At 50.1% G+C, this 18,960-nt stretch overlaps 1 protein-coding gene across 1 annotated transcript in view; it reads left to right on the top strand.

The window, feature by feature from the left end:
• Nucleotides 1–3,146: 3,146 nt before the first annotated feature.
• Nucleotides 3,147–18,960, top strand: part of LOC117044682 (scavenger receptor class A member 5-like) — a 35,125-nt gene continuing 19,311 nt past the window's right edge. The window contains exons 1-3 of the mRNA XM_033145493.1: nt 3,147–3,821; nt 7,834–7,914; nt 13,616–13,714. Coding sequence (XP_033001384.1) covers nt 3,233–3,821; nt 7,834–7,914; nt 13,616–13,714 — 769 coding nt within the window. The 5' untranslated portion in view covers nt 3,147–3,232. The remainder of the gene's footprint in view (nt 3,822–7,833; nt 7,915–13,615; nt 13,715–18,960) is intronic.

The following is an 18,960-nucleotide window of genomic DNA, read 5'->3' on the forward strand; positions in this document are numbered from 1 at the left end:
CAGTGGTTGGCAGCTCCAGGGATTCTGCCAGCTTCCCACTCCAGGATGCCCACAAACCTCAGCTGGAGTCAATTACAGTGCAGAGAGTCCAGTCCAGGCCCCAAATTGCCAATCCAGAAAGCAAACCTGATTATTAAGCAATTAAAAGAAGGAGGCAGGCAGGACAGACAGCACAACCTGGTCCTTTTGGCCTTCTTCAAAGACCTGGGCATTTTTAAACAGCTGGGCAGCAAAAACCCCAAGGAGCTTGCAGCTTTCTGCGATCTTTACTTCACACGCCCGGAGAGTCAGAACTTGGGAAGCAAAGAGGTCGTCCCCAAACTCTGCTACAAAGTTAGGCTTGAGATGAATTCATTGGTGTGCTTTCCAAAGTTCTCTATGCACGGCTCGTAAACAGTTTTATTTTAGCTAAAAACATTTCTAAACCAATGAATATTTAGAACTCTGCAAGAGGTACTCAACAATGCAATGCGGAAACAATGAAACGCTGCCATAAAATCAATTTTATAGTGGGTTTTCAATGCGGTTAGCCATCCCGACTGGCATGGAGATACCGGGGGGGGGGGGTATGGATTTTTGCATAAATAAATAGCAGACACTAAATGAAATTAAATAAATGACCATTCGTGTCATTCATAGCCACGAATAGCCTTGTCCTCCATGAATTTGTCTATCCTCTTCTAAAGCCATCCAACTTAGTGCTCATTACTGCTTCCTATGGGAGAGAGCTCCATAGTTGACCTACCGTATTTATCGCTCCATAAGATGCACTTTTTTCCTCCTAAAAAGTAAGGGGAAATACCTGTGCGCCTTATGGAGCGAATGGTGGTCCCTGGAGCTGAATTGCCCAGGGGCCAAAAGAGGATCATGCTTTTTATTTTACAAAGAGAAAAGGAGGTGTTGAAAGGACCCCGCTCAGCAGCTGATCAGCAAGAGATAGGGAGAGAGATAAGAGTCCCGGCTCCCTTTCAGCCCCGCCCTCCATTGTTGAATGTGCTGCAGAGGGAGGTTGTTTGTTTCCCCAGCGACATGGGACTGGCTGATTAGATTATCTGTCTGGAAACTGTAGAAAAGGCTCCCTTTCCTTTAGAAGCTGCAGCAATGTGAGTTGAACCCCATAAAAACGGGGCTTTTCTTCTTTGCTTTTCCCCCTTTGCAAAAGGAGCTTTGTTTTTCCCCCTTTGCAAAAAAGCTGCAAAACTTTGAGCTGATCCTCAAAAAAACAGGGCTTTCCCCTTTGCAAAAAAGCTGCAAAACTTTTAGCTGATCCTCAAAAAAACCAGGGCTTTTCCCTTTGCAAAAAAGCTGCAAAACTTTTAGCTGATCCTCAAAAAAACAGGGCTTTTAGAGGAGGAAAACCAGGAAAAAATTTTTTTCTTGTTTCCTCCTCTAAAAACGAGGTACGCCCTATGGTCCGGTGCGGCCTATGGAGCGAAAAATACGGCACATGCTGCAGGAAGAAGCACTTTCTTTTATCAATCCTGAATCTTCTAACATTTACGCTTGTTGGATGTCCATGAGTTCTAGTGTTATGAGAGATCTGTTGACCTCTGTATCGGTGGGCGACGTTGCGCACAGGCGACCGCGCCTCAATAGTTTTCCGGCATAGGGGTGGAGGTACGCTTCCTCACCCCTACGTCATGGCCGGCCGTGTCATCTGAGTTGGGGGATCAGCCGTCAGGGTGGGTGTGGCCACGGGACATTTCATCTCAGCTCGGCCAGTCGGCTCCCTCTTCCTTGCCTTTGTCAGATCACCCAACTCACCCACACTCTTTTCATGCGTTGCTCCGATATGACCTTGCTATGGCAGTTGTCGGTCACCATGTTGTTGGGGCCAGTCAGGAATTTTTTTCCACTTGGCAAATTGGCACCGGCCATTTGGTCCTCGCCTACCTAGTAGCAATTGTCACAACTTTTGTGAGGTTAGGCATTGGGTAAGCCTTTGTTTGGTTGGAGGAGAGATTGTTGCCTTGCCTGCCCCTCCTCAGTAAGGGTATCTTGTTAAAGGAATCTGGGGTGTGAATACTGTCCGAAGCCTGGGTGTGGGCTGGGGCCATGTCACAGCCGCTACGGGGACCCCTCGGGGTGTTGTAGTGGTTAAGAGCGGTGGACTCGTAATCTGGGGAACCGGGTTCGCGTCTCCGCTCCTCCACATGCAGCTGCTGGGTGACCTTGGGCTAGTCACACTTCTCTGAAGTCTCTCAGCCCCACTCACCTCACAGAGTGTTTGTTGTGGGGGAGGAAGGGAAAGGAGATTGTTAGCCGCTTTGAGACTCCTTCGGGTAGTGATAAAGCGGGATATCAAATCCAAACTCTTCTTCTTCTTCTTGGTACCACTATCTGATATAAGTTATAGGGCACCCCCTATTGGTGGTTTACTCTTCTGTGGCCTCCCTGCAGATGGGCAGGAGTCAAGATATAGCCTGGCTTCACCCCAATGTTGTTGTTGTTCAGTCGTTCAGTCCGACTCTTCGTGACCCCATGGACCAGAGTCGTCTCCAGCACCATAATTCAAAAGCATCAATTCTTCGGCGATCAGCCTTCTTTATGGTCCAGCTCTCACTTCCATACATTACTACTGGGAAAACCATAGCTTTAACTATGCGGACCTTTGTTGGCAAGGTGATGTCTCTGCTTTTTAAGATGCTGTCTAGGTTTCACCCCAATGCCTAAGCCAAACTGCTCACATCTCATAATCAATAAAGTTGTGGCCTATTTGAACCCATAAACCAAAATACTCCATGTCAGTGTGATTTATTGTTTTCCTGGGAACTTTGTGGCTCAAGTGCCTTGGTGCGCAATAGAAGGAAAACTTTCCTCTATCCGCTTTCTTATCTTTTCTCCAAAGAGTCCCAAACGCTGCAACCTTTCTTCATAGGAGAGTCACTCCCATCACCTCGATAATTTTGTTTGCTGTTTTCTGAGCCTCAGAAGCAGTCTCTAAGGTAAACATCTGCAACCAGCTATTGAGGACTACAGCTCTGACAGTGTAGTCCAAAACAGCTGATGGGCACCAGGTTGCAGAAGACACCTCTAAACGTATATTTGACCCATGCTGCCATCACTGCCCCATGTACAGGGAGACATGTACTGTGGGATCTATGGTTTCCTCTGTGTCTTGAGATGCCTCCTTCTTCTCTCTCCAGTTTCCAGGCCTCAGAGCTCTCCAGAAGACCTGAAGGTGCTAACGGGGAATGTCAACCGGTTAAACGAAAGCTTCCGGGACCTCCAGATGAAGGTCCTGCAGCAACCATTCAAAGGGGACTTCCTGGACCACATCTGGCGCCTGCAGGACCTTCTCCAGAACCACTCTGACTCTCTCCTGCTGATGACCAGCTCCCTTCAGAAGCTGGAAGGGGCCCTTGGGAGCCTGCGGTCCCAAGCGGATCAGACGGACCGGGCAGTCTCCGTCCTACGGGAGGCTTTGAACCAGCAAAGTGACTTGGCACAGATGGAGATCTACAAGGTCTCCGTGGAGGGGAACAGCAGCCGTCTCCTCCTGAGGCACCACGAGGGCTTGCTGACGCAGCTGGCGTCCCGGGTGGAGGGCTTGAGCGACCAGCTGACCATGGTGGGAGGGGAGGTGGGCAGCATGAACCGGACCCTGTCCTACGATGTGGGCATCCACCACACCCGCATCCAGGACCTGCAGGTCCTGATCAGCAACGCCAGCGAGGACGCCCGCCAGATGCGCCTCGTCCACATCGCCATGGAGCAGCAGCTCAAACACGAGCTGGCCATCCTCAACAACGTGACTGAGGACCTGCGACTCAAGGACTGGGAGCACTCCATCGCCTTGAGGGACATCTCGGTCATACGAGGTAAGGGTGGAGCATGAAAGGACAGCCGTTCTCACTGGCAATGAGCGGACAGGGGGATGTCCAACAAATTTGCAGGGGACAAAATAGAGGGTGGGGGAGCTTATTGATTTGTTTTGTTTCTATTGTGTGTTTTATGTCGGGGCATGCACAGAGTGCCCGTCCCAATGCCAGCAGAGTGTGCCAAAAGAACACAGCAACACCAAACTGTTTGAGGAAGAGCAGGGCCGTCTCAAAGGGATCGTGCGCCCTGGCGCGACGATCCCTCGGCGCCCCCGGTGGGCCGCCTCTCCGCCCACCTCCCTCCCGCGCTGGCCGCCCCTCGGGAGGGGGGGTGGGCGAGCGGGGGAGGGGGGCGTGGCGCTGCAAGCCGGCCACCCTCCGGAGCCCCAGCTGGAGCGCTGGGAAGGGCGCGCAAAGCCCCGCACTGCTCCAGCGCCACGTCCATCATCCCCCGAGGGGCGGCCAGCGCGGGAGGGAGGCGGGCGAGCGGGGGATGAGGGGCGTGGTGCTGGAGCGGCGTGGAGCTTTGCGCGCCCTTCCCAGCGCTCCAGCTGGGGCTCCGGAGGGTGGCGCCCGGTATGCCGGCGGGCTCGCGGGGGCACCCGGTATGCCGGCGGGCTCGCGGGGGCGCCCCTGGGGGGCCTGGCGCCCTGGTGCACCGCGCCACCTGCCCCTATGAATGAGACGGCTCTGAGGAAGAGTCACTTGCTTTGCTGACAGTATAATGCAGTTTCACACAGTTGCAGATGCAGCCTCCTTGCAGCATATAGACGATGCTCTGAAGCTTACTTCAAACACATCAGCATTTATTCAGTGTATTGTGCTGAGTCATTCTCACATGCTTAACTAGCTGCAGGTGCAGGACGAGTCACGGCCAAATTAAACAGCACACCAAAACCAGCCCTTTCGCGTCCCTCTCCCTCTGCATACATAAAACCCCCGTACAAATTAACATTTTATGTTTTCATCTTGTATTTTTTTGCTGCAAACCACCCTATGGATGAAGGGTGGTATCCAAATTTAACAAATAATGATAATATGTAAATGAGGATAATCGATTGGGAGGGACAGCTAATAACTCAGGAGCTAGAATCAGGATCCCAGATTACTTTAACAGCAGGCATAGGCAAACTCGGCCGTCCAGATGTTTTGGGACTACAACTCCCATCATCCGTAGCTAACAGGACCGGTGGTCAGGGATGATGGGAGTTGTAGCCCCAAAACATCTGGACGGCCGAGTTTGCCTATGCCGGCTTTAACAGATTGCAGAACTAGGCCAAAGACATTCAATAGGGACAAATGTCAGGTTCTACCCTTAAGAAGGAAGAACCAGATGCACAAACATAAGATGGGGGACACCTGGCTTGCCATATGAAAAGGATCTAGAGGTCTTGGTGGACCACAAGCAGAACATGAGTCGACAGGGTGATGCAGCAGCAAAAAAAGAAGGCTAAATTCTAGTCTAGGCTGCATCAACCAAAGTCTAGTGTCCAGGTCAAGGGAAGTCATAGTCTCACTCTATTCTGCCTTGGTCAGACCACACCTGGACTACTGTGTCCAGTTCTGGGCGCCACCATTTAAGAAGGATATTGACAAACTGGAAAATGTACAGGAGAATGTGACCAAGATGGTAAAGGATCTGGAAACCAAGGCTGATAAGGAATGGCTAAAATACTGAATTCTTACAAATACAAGACAGGTATTATTTGGCTTCTGTAACAGTCCTAGTTCCGCTGATTAAGCGGGCATATATGAGGGTAAGGTAGGTAAAAGGTAAAGGTAAAGGACCCCTGGATGGTTAAGTCCGGTCAAAGGCAACTATGGGGTTGCGGTGCTCATCTCACTTTCAGGCCAAGGGAGCAGGCGTTTGTCCGCAGACAGCTTTCCGGGTCCTGTGGCCAGCAGGACTAAACCGCTTCTGGTGTAACAGGACACCGTGACGGAAACCAGAGCGCACGGAAATGCCGTTTACCTTCCTGCCACAGCGGTACCTATTTATCTACTTGCACTGGCGTGCTTTCGAACTGCCAGGTTGGCAGGAGCTGGGGCAGAGCAATGGGAGCTCACCCCGTCATGGGGATTCGAACCGCCAGCCTTCCAATCAGCAAGCCCAAGAGGCTCAGTGGTTTAGACCACAGCCCCACCCGCGTCCTTTATATATAAGGATAAGGCGACCTCATAGGTAATATGCATTGTGTGCCATCTGAAAACCCCTAAAGGATTTCTGAGTGATCAGGGAGAAAGAGAGAGGTGGTCTGAGGTGTCACTTCAGGCAAAGGCTTAGTAGAGATTTTCACTGTCCATACTTGGACCTGTCCCATAAACATGAGCAGCAAAATCTGCCATCCCAAGGAGCCTGGGTGGGGTGGGGTGGGAGCCACTGAAGCTGCACTTTCCCATCTGGTGGAAACTCATGTGCTCCGTTGATCCAGGAGCTTTCCTTTTTGGATGCTGTGCCCAACCCTCTGGATTTCTAATATCGGGATTGGCTTCACCACAAAGGGTTGCCGGGGATTTACTTTAGCAGGTGGAGTCAGTGCACTAAAAGGGAAGGCGTTTTGCATTCACTGTGGAGATGGATGGGGGGAATTGGACCAGCATCACCCAGAAGCTTGTGCACAGAGGGAATGACTGGCGGTTCTGTGAATGGGAAGCCTTTTCCACTTGGGACACCCTGGATCCAGCCATCTGTGAATCGTCCTGAGGGCACTGTCAATAGTTCAAAGCTGTATACCAGCCCAGTATACCTGAAGGAGCGTCTCCACCCCCATTGTCCAGCCCGGACACTGAGGTCCAGCTCCGAGGGCCTTCTGACGGTTCCCTCCCTGCGAGAAGTGAGGTTACAGGGAACCAGGCAGAGGGCCTTCTCGGTGTTGGCACCCACCCTGTGGAACTCCCTCCCATCAGATGTCAAGGAAATAAACAACCATCTGACTTTTATAAGACATCTGAAGGCAGCCCTGTTAAGGGAAGTTTTTAATGTCTGATGTTTTATTGTATTTTTTATATTTTTGGGGAAGTCGCCCAGAGTGGCTCTCTTATTATTATTATTATTATTATTATTATTATTATTATTGCCACGGTAAATGATTGAGTCCTGAAGATGTGGGGTGTGCATGTGCCCCCTGTAAACGGGTGAATTCCATCCATCAAAGTGGTTGAGCTGGCACTTACGGGGCAAGGCAATTTTGTGGGTAAACTGGGTCCCGAAACATGATGTTTCTGAAAATGAGCGTGTGTGCATGTACATGCTACCCTAATGCACTGCATAATCGTCGCCACCGCATAATCACCGCACCCTGTTTTTTTGAAATTAAAACAGGCATTTAAAAAAATGTGACGATTACGTGGTAAATTGCGGCATGTGATAATATTAAACTTGTCCGTACTAGATTGGATGTTCCTGTTTCCAAGCCTTTGGGAGGCCCAAACTGCGTGGCTTCTCCATTCGTGATGTTGCTGGTTTGGTTCTTGGACCTGGGGGCAGTTGCAAGGGCAGAAGAGGGGCCAGATCAAAAACTGGGCAGAGATCAAGACCCATGGCAGCTACCAGCAACTAGACACTTGGGCCAAGCCCTCACACCAGTGAGGCTGAGATTGTTGAGAAAAGTGTACAGTCGGGGCTTCGTAGAACCATAGAACAGTGGCGATGGGTGGGGTCCAACCCCCTGCGATGCAGGAATCCCAACGAACTTGGGATCTTTGTGAAATCTTGGTGGTTTTGAAATGAAACCAGGGCTCATCGCCCAGTGTGGTGTAGTGGTTAAGAGTGGAAGACTCATAATCTGGTGAACCGGGTTCGCGTCTCCGCTCCTCCACATGCAGCTGCTGGGTGACCTTGGACCAGTCACCCTTCTCTGAAGTCCCTCAGCCCCACTCACCTCACAGAGTGTTTGTTGGGGAGGAAGGGAAAGGAGAATGTGAGCCGCTTTGAGACTCCTTCAGGTAGTGATAAAGCGACATATCAAATCCAAACTCTTTTTCTTCTTCTTCTTCTCTCTTTCCATTTTAGGGCCACCTGGACCGAAAGGGGATCAAGGCAACGAAGGGATGGAAGGGGAGCCTGGTCCTCCTGGCCTACCTGGCCTGCAAGGTGAGGCATCCTGCAACCCATCATCAAAGCTCAGTGCAAGGCAGATTGCTCTCCTCCGGACTCTGCATGTGCTCTGTTTGCCATATCTCTGTGTATACTAAATGTCCCAATTCTTGGCATTTTCTTTGGACTTCCTAGAGGAGAGGTCTATCGGTGACAACTAGCCAGAATGGCTCTGCTCTGCCTCCACTGGATCCTGGTGGCTGGAAACTCCAGGAGGCCCTTGTGCCAGGGGTGTCGCTAGGGGGGTGCGGTGGGGGTGGCAGGCCCCGGGTGACAGGGGAGGGTGGGGGTGACAAGCGGCGGCCCCTCCCACCACTCCCCATACACTGCCGGTCACCCCGGGTCACCCCAGGTCACCCCGGGTCACCCCGGGAGCAGCAGACGGGGTGCGACGGAGCAAGCGGCGGCACATGGGGGTGACAAGCGGCAGCCCCTCCCGCCATTCCCACACGCTGCCGCTCCCTCCGTCACCCCAGGAGCAACAGTGCACGGCCGAGCGAGCACCCCGTCCGTGCAGCGCTGCTGCTCCCGAGGTGACCGGCAGCGTGGGGAGTGGCAGGAGGGGCTGCCGCTTGTCACCCCCACGCGCCACCGCTCACTCCGTCCCCCCGGGAGCAGCAGCGCATGGTGTGTGCGGTGCTGCTGCTCCCGGGGCAACGGAGCGAACGGCAGTGCGTGGGGGTGACAAGTGGCAGCCCCTCCCACCATTCCCATGCGCTGCCGCTCCCTCCGTCACCCTGGGAGCGGTAGCGCACGGCCTGACGATGGAGCTTAAAAGGGGGCTCTTCGGCTTAAAAGGGGGCTGCAGAAGCGGCGGCGGCACTCCCGAAAACGCCCCGGTGGCGGGGCGCCGTGATGTCACAATGTGATGGCACGACGCTCCGCCCCCTGCGCGTTTCCTTTGCCGCCCCAGGTACCGCAGAGCCTTCCTCCGCCACTGCCTTGAGCTCAGATCCTGCTTGCAGGTTTCCCACAGGCATTTGGTTGGCCGCTGTAGGAACTCTAGATGGGCCACAGACCTGATCCTGCAGGCCCTTTGTTCAAAAGATCTCAGGTAAGGAGTTGACGGACAAGGTGATTCTGCCTGAAATTTTGGAAGGATGTTGATAGCATTGGTCTAGGTCAGCCTTTCCCAACTTGGTGCCCTCCAGATGTTTGGGGCTACAGAACCCATCAGCCGGCACATTGGAACAAACATCAGCCATAAGTGCTCAAAATGTTCTCTCCGAAAGGGCCCTATAGGAGAGTCTCAGCATCTTTTGGCTGCAAAATTCTGCTTGTGGGTTTCTGGTCAGCCGCTGTGAGTGCAGGATGCTAGATTAGATGGCCTGATCCTGCAGAACTGCCTTTACACTCTCCTGCTCTTAATGCAAGCGTTCAAGGCGAATCCACTCTGGCTGGCTTCAGTTTCTCCCTAACAGCCCTTATCCTTTCCATCTGATCGCAGGCCAGTCGCCCTCCGTGGTTCCATTCAAACAAACAAAAACTCTTTCTTCTTCGCTGCCTTCTCCCTTGGCTTGCGGAAGGTCTTGAGTTTACCCTGGCACTGCGTCGCTAACCACTAACCAGATGGCTCCAAGGCAGGAAGCAAAGGGTTAGCCTTAGCAGCGGGGAGGCAGATCTTTAAAAGGGGAATGAGCTATCTCTCTGGGGGACTCCCTCTCTGGAAGAAAACCTTGGCACAGGGAAAAGGGGGTGCATGATCGCTCGTGAGTGCCGTTGTTTTTCAGGGTCTTCCGATCTGTTTTGTGGGTTTGGAGTGAGCCGCTTAAAGTTTAAAGAAACTCCCCCCCCCACCTCCTTCACCGAAACCGCTGTTTGTAGAAGGGAAATTCAATTAAAGCCCTGAAGGAAAACACGATTTTCTAGCTAAGTGGAAGCTGATGTTACGTGCTCTCTGAGAGCTCTTGGCTAAAGGACAGAGTGCCACCATTAACCACCTGTAACTGCCTGGGATTTCTGGCACGGCAGAGTTATGGGAGAAGTGGCTTGGGCTGGATTTACATTTCCTGGGGGCACACGGTTGCCTGGGACGGGGTGGAACAGGAGAGGATGCCTTGCTGTGGTTGCTTGCTGGGTTTTTATCTTGGGCCATGCCCTGTGTGAGGTCCGGTTTAAAAGCTGGGGCTGGGCTGGGGTGCCCCTGACCTCTTGCAAAGCTTATCCTGCATTTCCCAGTGGGTATTCCTCAACTTATGTTCTCACAGAATTCAAGAGTTGGAAGCGAGCCTGAAGACCACCTAATCCAAACCCCTGTAATGCAGACATTTGCAGCTGTTCCATACAGGGATCGATCCTGCATCCTCGGCGTATTCAGCATTGTACTCTAACTAACTGAGCTATTGGTTTGACTAAGCCAGTGTGGTGTAGTGGTTAAGAGCAGTAGACTTGTAATCTGGTGAACCGGGTTCGCGTCTCCACTCCTCCACATGCAGCTGCTGGGTGATCTTGGGCTAGTCACACTTCTCTGAAGTCTCTCAGCCCCACTCACCTCACACAGTGTTTGTTGTGGGAAAGGAGAATGTTAGCCGCTTTGAGACTCCCTAAGGTAGTGATAAAGCGGGATATTGAATCCAAACTCCTCCTCTTCTTCTCTCCTTCTTCTTCTTAGTAGATCATTGTGCATCTGAGCAGGCCTTGCTCCTGTCAGAAGTGATCTGCCCTAAGGAAGGGGTCCTTCCCACGCTCCAGAGATTAAGAGCTAAGTGGCCTTAGCGTCTTATCTCCTTGACATCCACAGGGCAGGAGGCTCTCCAAGAAACTGTCATCCCCTCGCAATTTAGAGAAAGCTGACATCGATCGTACCTCTGGGCACCGAGTCCTGTAATGTTGTGTTAACGTAAAGTTGGAAAAGGAGACTCTAAACTAACCAGATTCCTGGCCAGGCTCTAAACGAAAAGCTCTCAAAGCCGCCGCAGTGCCGCCTCATTGAAAACATATGCCTGGCACCCCCCAGGATCTTGGCAAATGGGATGGCAGGCTGCGGTTAGTGGGTGAGACGGTGTGGCATAGTGGTAGTCGGGCCTGGGGCTGGGAGAGACCGGGGTTCGAATACCACCCCTCAGCCGCAAAGCTCAGGGGGCGACCTTGGGCCAGGCTCTGCCACTCAGCCTAACCTACCTCGCAGGGTTGTTGTGAGGGTTAGATGAAGGGGAGAGCGATGCCAGCCACCTTGAGCTCTGTGAGGAAAAAGGCAGGATATGGATGCAATAAAGAAATGCAATAAAGAAAGAATTTAGTGGGGGTGGAGTAAACACCAGAATGCAGCCTCAGAACCCCAAGTTTCAACTGCCCCGTTTGCATTGAGGCAGGTGGGCTGCTTCCACCTGCAGAAGGTATGTCTGTAGTAAGTGGAAATAAAATAAAAAAATAAAAAGATTCCTTCCAGTAGCACCTTAGAGACCAACTAGGTTTGTTCTTGGTATGAGCTTTCGTGTGCATGCAGGTATCTGAAGAAGTGTGCATGCACACGAAAGCTCATACCAAGAACAAACTTAGTTGGTCTCTAAGGTGCTACTGGAAGGAATCTTTTTATTTTTTATTTTGTTTTGACTATGGCCAACCAACACAGCTACCTACCTGTAAGTGGAAATGGCAGAGATGATCTGAAGATGGAGAACTCAAGTGGGCATGAGATTCTGGCACCCAACTTCTCTTGTCAATTATGCTGTTTTAAATGTGCCTTTTATATTTGACTTCACTTAGCAATTTTTTAAAAAATGTTTAAGATTTTTTTTTGTTAACTTTGTCTTAAATATGTATTCTGCAGCTGACCTCCTTTGTAATGTTTTATTTTGAAATCTTTAAGAGAATATTTTAGCTTTCTGCTGATTACGTTGCTTTGACTGTATACTCTATATTTGACTTTCTTCAGATTCTTCTGTTGATGTTTCAATATGCTGTAAATGGCTTTGAGATTTTTCTTGGAAATAGAAAGCTGTGTATAAATAATAATAATAATAATAATAATAATAATAATAATAATAATGTGGAGAGGCTAAAACGATCCCAGCAATCAGGATACTACATTTACGAGCCAATCTGCTAAATTTGCAAAATTGGATCTCATGGAATCATAGAATCATGGATTTGTAGAGTTGGAAGGGACCCCGTCCGGGGATCATCTACTCCAACACTTTGCAAGGCAGGAATCTGCTTCTAATGTGCAATGATTGTGCCCATGTTTGCTCAGAGGTCAGTCCTGGGGCTGCAGCCGCAACGAGAAGACGCTCATGACTGACATTTGTACGGTAACTGGCTGACTGACCGAAGGGTGCTCATCAATGGCTCCTCTTCATCCTGGAGAGAAGTGACTAGTGGGGTGCCACAGGGTTCTGTCTTGGGCCCAGTCTTATTCAACATCTTCATCCATGACTTGGATGATGGGCTTGAGGGCATCCTGATCAAGTTTGCAGATGACACCAAATTGGGAGGGGTGGCTAATACCCCAGAGGACAGGATCACACTTCAAAATGACCTTAACAGACTAGAGAACTGGGCCAAAGCAAACAAGATGAATTTTAACAGGGAGAAATGTAAAGTACTACACTTGGGCAAAAAAAATGACAGGCACAAATACAGGATGGGTGACACCTAGCTTGAGAGCAGTACATGTGAAAAGGATCTAGGAGTCTTGGTAGACCATCAACTTGACATGAGTCAACAGTGTGATGCAGCAGCTAAAAAAGCCAATGCAATTCTGGGCTGCATCAATAGGAGTATGGCATCTAGATCAAGGGAGGTAATAGTACCACTGTATTCTGCTCTGGTCAGACCTCACCTGGAATACTGTGTCCAGTTCTGGGCACCACAGTTCAAGAAGGATACTGACAAGCTGGAAGGTGTCCAGAGGAGGGCAACCAAAATGGTCCAAGGCCTGGAAACGATGCCTTATGAGGAACGGCTTAGGGAGCTGGGTATGTTTAGCCTGGAGAAGAGAAGGTTAAGGGGTGATATGATAGCCATGTTCAAATATAAAAAAGGATGTCATCTAGAGGAGGGAGAAAGGTTGTTTTCTGCTGCTCCAGAGAAGCGGACACGGGGCAATGGATTCAAACTACAAGAAAGAAGATTCCACCTAAACATTAGGAAGAACTTCCTGACAGTAAGAGCTGTTGGACGGTGGGATTTGCTGCCAAGGAGTGTGGTGGAGTCTCCTTCTTTGGAGGTCTTGAAGCGGAGGCTTGACAGCCATCTGTCAGGAATGCTTTGATGGTGTTTCCTGCTTGGCAGGGGGTTGGACTGGATGGCCCTTGGGGTCTCTTCCAACTCTAGGATTCTATGACTCTATGACATATGTAACTTGCAGGGTTCAGTTTGGATTTTAAAAACAGGGTGAAATAGACCCTGGTTGGGATCTCACTTTTTTTTCTGCGCTTGGCAAAAGGCAGCACTAGAGTTTGTCCCCCCCCCCCATTTGTTTTTCAAACTTAGAGCAAAAATCTTTCTCACAGACTCAGGGCTGTTTGTGTAGCCCTCCCTTAAGACTTAAGTCATAAATTTTCTCTGCCTGGGTCTGAGGAGAGTTGAAGTTCAGCAATATCAGGAAGGTCACAGGCTCTCCGTAAGTTTAATAATCTTGGCACAATTTGGAGTGTGGAGAAAGGACAGCCTCCAGGTGCATGAAGGCTGGGGTGTTGTTGGGGTGTTGGAGCGTACCAGATCCTGACACTTTTCCTTCTTCTCTCACTGAATCTAGGATTCCCTGGCGAAAGAGGACCTATGGGGCAGCGTGGGCAAAAGGGCGACCCAGGAGACATTGGCCCACGAGGTATGCCAGGGCCACGTGGAGTTGCAGGTACGATGCGTTATTTCAAAGTGTCCGAAAGTCTTCCTTACCTGCATTCAGAGGACTCAGGGCAGCAGTGCTTGCCAACCTTAGAATCTCAGAAGTGTAGAGCTGGAAGGTACACCAAGGGTCATCTAGCCCAACCCCCTCCAAGACAGGAATCACAGCTCAATAATCCATGGCAGATGGCCATCCAACCTCTGCTTAAATACCTCCAATGATGGAGGTCTACAATCTCCCAGGGGAGTCTGTTCCACTGTCAAACAGCTCTTACCATTAGAAAGTTCTTCCTGATATTTAGTCGGAATCTCCTTCCTTGCAACTTGACGCCATGTGTTCGAGTCCTCCCCTCCAGAGCAGCAGAAAACAAGCTTGCTCCATCTTCCATGGTTCAGCCCTTGAGATATTTGAAGGTGACTCTCCTCTCCCCTCTCAGTCTCCTCTTTCCCAGGCTAAACATACCCAACTCCTTCAACCGTTCCTCATAAGGCTTAGTTTCCAGACCCTTGATCGCCTTGGTTGCCCTCCTCTGCACACTTTCCAGCTTGTCCGCGTCCTTTTAAACTGGGGTATCCAGAACCTTTTCAGGCTCATTGTCACATTTGGATTTTTGAGTGAGGGGCACGCTCCCCAGTCCCTCCAGTCACTTCGATCCTCCTTCCCGGAATTGTAGAGTTGGAAGGGAACCCCCAAGGGTCATCTAGTCCAACCCCGTGCCATGCAGGAATCTCAGATTAAGATTGCTGGGTAAAAGTCAGCTTCCGTGGAATTAATTTGACCCTTAAACAACACAGAGAGTACAAAGAGGAGGAAGTGAGAAGGAAGGTTGTTCTTCCAACTTTTCCAATCGAGAAACAGGTAACCACCCTCAGCAGGTCACGACCAAAATGGCATTAAAGGAGAAGACCCCATGGATGCCATGTTGGTAGTTTGACAATGAAAAAGCATGTTGACAAGTTGGGTTATGTTCAGAGCAAGGCACATGTAGGCATCATGAGTCTTCTCCATCAATTTATCTACTCCAGTTTTCATCCACTGTCTCCAGTGGGAATGAGTTCCACAGTTTAACTCTGCTCTGTGTGAAGAAGTCCTTCCTTTAATCTGTCCCAAATCTTCCAAAATTCAGCTTCATTGGATGGTCACGAGTTCTAGCGTGAACCCGACCCTGTTGACCTCTTTGAAAATGCCACCTCGCTTAATTTTTTGCTCCAAATTATAAGCCCTGACGAATTTTCTCATCCAAAGAAGTATTATTACTCACGGCCCTTTACGTACCAAATGTTTACATACTTTTTTGCATACGCGCCGCAGATATTGTGGGACCCTTAATTTCCTGCGTCCCCCTCCCTCTGCCTAAAAAGCACACCCCCTGTGCCCCCCCAGCCCAAATTCCTGGCTCCTGCTTCCTGTTGGCTTTGAGCCTGGCATGTATGAGCTGGCTTCATGCTGCGCCTCTCGCCATTTGAGTCTCATTAGCCCCCCCCCTTGCCCCCCAAAGCCCCCTCCTCCTCCAACCTCCCGCATTGCGGCGTTTTGATCCTCGGGCAGCTTGTCGGAATAGTTTAACGGGATGGGAAACAGCCTTGGTCTGGGGCCTGCCTGTGAGATCTTCCCACAGATACAGGAATAAAAACTATTTAGGAAGGGCGGGGGCTAAGATCATGGCCACTGGTCCCATCACCTCCTGGCAAATAGAAGGGGAAGAAATGGAGGCAGTGAGAGATTTCACTTTCTTGGGCTCCATGATCACTGCAGATGGTGACAGCAGTCACGAAATTAGAAGACGCCTGCTTCTTGGGAGAAAAGCAATGACAGCAGACAGCAACCTAGACAGCATCTTAAAAAGCATCTTAAAAAGCAGAGACATCACCTTGCCAACAAAGGTCCGTATAGTTAAAGCTATGGTTTTCCCAGTAGTAATGTACGGAAGTGAGAGCTGGACCATCAAGAAGGCTGATCGCTGAAGAATGGATGCTTTTGAATTCTGGTGCTGGAGGAGACTCTTGAGAGTCCCATGGACTGCAAGAAGATCAAACCTATCCATTCTGAAGGAAATCAGCCCTGAGTGCTCACTGGAAGGACAGATCCTGAAGCTGAGGCTCCAATACTTTGGCCACCTCATGAGAAGAGAAGACACCCTGGAAAAGACCCTGATGTTGGGAAAGATGGAGGGCACAAGGAGAAGGGGGTGACAGAGGATGAGATGGTTGGGCAGTGTTCTTGAAGCTACCAACATGAGTTTGGCCAAACTGCGGGAGGCAGTGGAAGACAGGAGTGCCTGGCGTGCTCTGGTCCATGGGGTCACGAAGAGTCGGACACTGATGTCTCTGCTTTTTAAGATGCTGTCTAGGTTTGCCATCGCTTTTCTCCCAAGAAGCAGGCGTCTTTATAGGAAGCTCAGCCATCTAGCTCCGTATTGTGTGCACTGACTGACAGAAGTTCTCCAGGGCTTCAGGTCTCTCTCTCAACCCTCTGGAGGTGGCGAAGATTCATGGCCTGAGATCATGACTTTCCTCCCACGATGTTCTCTGTTTCCCAAATGCTTGCCACAGGCTCAGAAGGTTTGGGGATCTCTGATCTGTTTCAGATTCCAATGCACAAGCAGTCTGCTAGGGGATAGGTCTTCATCACAGACCGGAGTGCTTGAAAATAACGCTTAAGTACCATGAATTGGATCACGTTTGAATAAATAAACATTGAAAATCCCAGGAAATGAAAAAGGGAATGGTTTGAGGTGGACATCTAGGATGCCCTTTCACAACCTGTAGCCCTGCAGATGTTTGTCATAGAATTGTAGAGTTGGAAGGGATCTCAAGGGTCATCTAGTCCAACCCCCTCTGAGCCATGAATCACAGCTCAAGAATCCATGGCAAATGGCCATCCAACCTCTGCTTAAAAACCTCCAAGGAAGGAGAGTCAACCATTTCTTGTGGGAGACTGTTCCACTGCTGAAGAAGTTCTTACCGTCAAAAAGTACTTCCTGATGTTTAGTCGGAATCTCTTTGCCTGCAACTTGAAGCCATCAGTTCGAGTCCTACCCTCCAGAGCAGCATGAAACAAGCTTGCTCTATTTTCCATGTTTGATATATTTGAAGAAGGCTCTCCTATCTCCTCTCAGTCTCCTTTTTTTCCAGGCTAAGCATCCCCAGCTCCTTCAACCGTTCCTCATAAGGCTTGGCTACCAGACAATTGATCACCTTGGTCTTCCTCCTCTGCGCACCTTCCAGCTTGTCAACATCCTTCTTAAACTGTGGTGCCCAGAAAACATGCGGTTCATTCAAAACATCTGGAGGGCGCCAGGTAGGGGAAGGCTGATCTAGGCAAGGAGGCCATCGTCTCTGCCAAGGGCTCCCCACTCCGTTGCCCGTCCAGCATCTCCCTCCTCTAGCCTGGGAAACTCTCTGTGGCCAAGGCGGCTCGATTCCCTTGTTAGGAGGAAAGTTTATCTTGGCTTCTTGCCGCTACCCGTCTCCGTTTGCCTTGGCACGGGGGGCCGGCAGTCGGCGGGGCTCTTTCGTTTCCAGAAAGTTTTATCTCCTTCTCCATCCCCTGACACACTAATACTCTCATTTTGAAAGCGGGGGAACAAAAAAACAGAAAACAACAAATATCCTCCCCACAAAACAAACCAGATTATTTACCCAGAGGAGCTTATGCCTGGTGGTTAAGTAAGGAAGCTATTGGCACACCAGCATTTTCCACCCAGGAAATACCTGTGCTGGGGGTTGGACTAGATCAGTGGTTCGCAACCTTTTTTGGGGGGCCACACCCCACCTAAAAGGTAAAGGTAAAGGGACCCCTGACCATTAGGTCCAGTCACGGACAACTCTGGGGTTGCAGCGCTCATCTCCCTTTACTGGCTGAGGGAGCCGGCATGCAGCTTCTGGGTCATGTGGCCAGCATGACTAAGCCGCTTCTCACGAACCAGAGCAGCGCACGGAAACACTGTTTACCTTCCCGCCGGGGTGGTACCTATTTATCTACCGTATTTTTTGCTCCATAAGACGCACTTTTTTTCTCCTGAAAAGTAAGGGGAAATGTCTGTGCGTCTTATGGAGCGAATGCATGGTCCCTGGAGCCAGATTGCCCAGAGGGGAAAGGCAGATCCTGCTTTTTCTGTTTTAGAAAGAGCTAAAGGCTAACAAGAGGGGGGGAGAGTGTTGAAAGGAACCCGCTCAACAGCTGATTGCAGGAGATCGGGGAGGGAGATAAGGGAGCTAGCTCCCTTCCTGCCCCCCCCAAGGCCCCTTGCACAGTAGTTCCTTTGGGAGGGCTGAGGATCCTGGGAAATTGAGTGTTTCAGCCATTTGGGGCTTTCTGTTACTTTTCCTTTTGCTTTCTATTACTTGCTGGTGCTTACTGGTTTGCTTTCTTCTTGCTTCCTATTACCTACTGGTGCTTACTAGTTTGTACTGGTTTGCTTTCCTTTTGCTTTCTATTACTTGCTGGTGCTTACTGGTCTGTACTGGTTTGTACTGGTGCTTACTGGTTTGTACTGGTTCGCTTTCCTCTTGCTTCGTATTACTTACTGGTGCTTACTGGTCTGTACTGGTTTGTACTGGTGCTTACTGGTTTGTAAGCAATGCTTTTCCCCCTTTACAAAAGCTGCACAAATCTGAACTGATCCTCAAAAAGCAGGGCTTTTCCCTTTGCAAAAAAAAGCTGCAAAACTTTGAGCTGATTCTCAAAAAAAACAAAAAAACAAAAAACAACCAACCATGGGTTTTAGAGGAGGAAAACCAGAAAAAATATGGTCCGGAGCGTCCTATGGAGCGAAAAATACGGTACTTGCACTTTTGACGTGCTTTTGAACTGCTAGGTTGGCAGGAGCAGGGACCGAGCAACGGGAGCTCACCCTGTCACGGGGATTCGAACCACCGACCTTCTGATCAGCAAGCCCTAGGCTCTGTGGTTTAGACCACAGCGCCACCCACATCCCAGGATCTCTAAAATCCTGATGCCCTCCATGACATATATACCATATTTTTCCGTCTATAAGTCACCCCCATATATAAGATGCCCCCTATTTTGGGGGACTCAGATTTAAGAAAATGGGGAAGATGTATCTGTGTATAAGATGCCCCCTAATTTTTGACATTATTTTTTAGAGGGGAAACCTAGTCTTATACATGGAAAAATACGGTAGTTCTTATTATTCAAAAAGTGAACTCCTATTCATGTGGAGGAAGCCAAAAGGCCATTAACATGATCTAAACAAGCTTCCCAATTGCCCCCCCCTTAAAAATCAAATTGCC

Source organism: Lacerta agilis, chromosome 3 (assembly GCF_009819535.1).
Source record: "Lacerta agilis isolate rLacAgi1 chromosome 3, rLacAgi1.pri, whole genome shotgun sequence".
Classification (NCBI taxonomy): Eukaryota; Metazoa; Chordata; class Lepidosauria; order Squamata; family Lacertidae; genus Lacerta; species Lacerta agilis.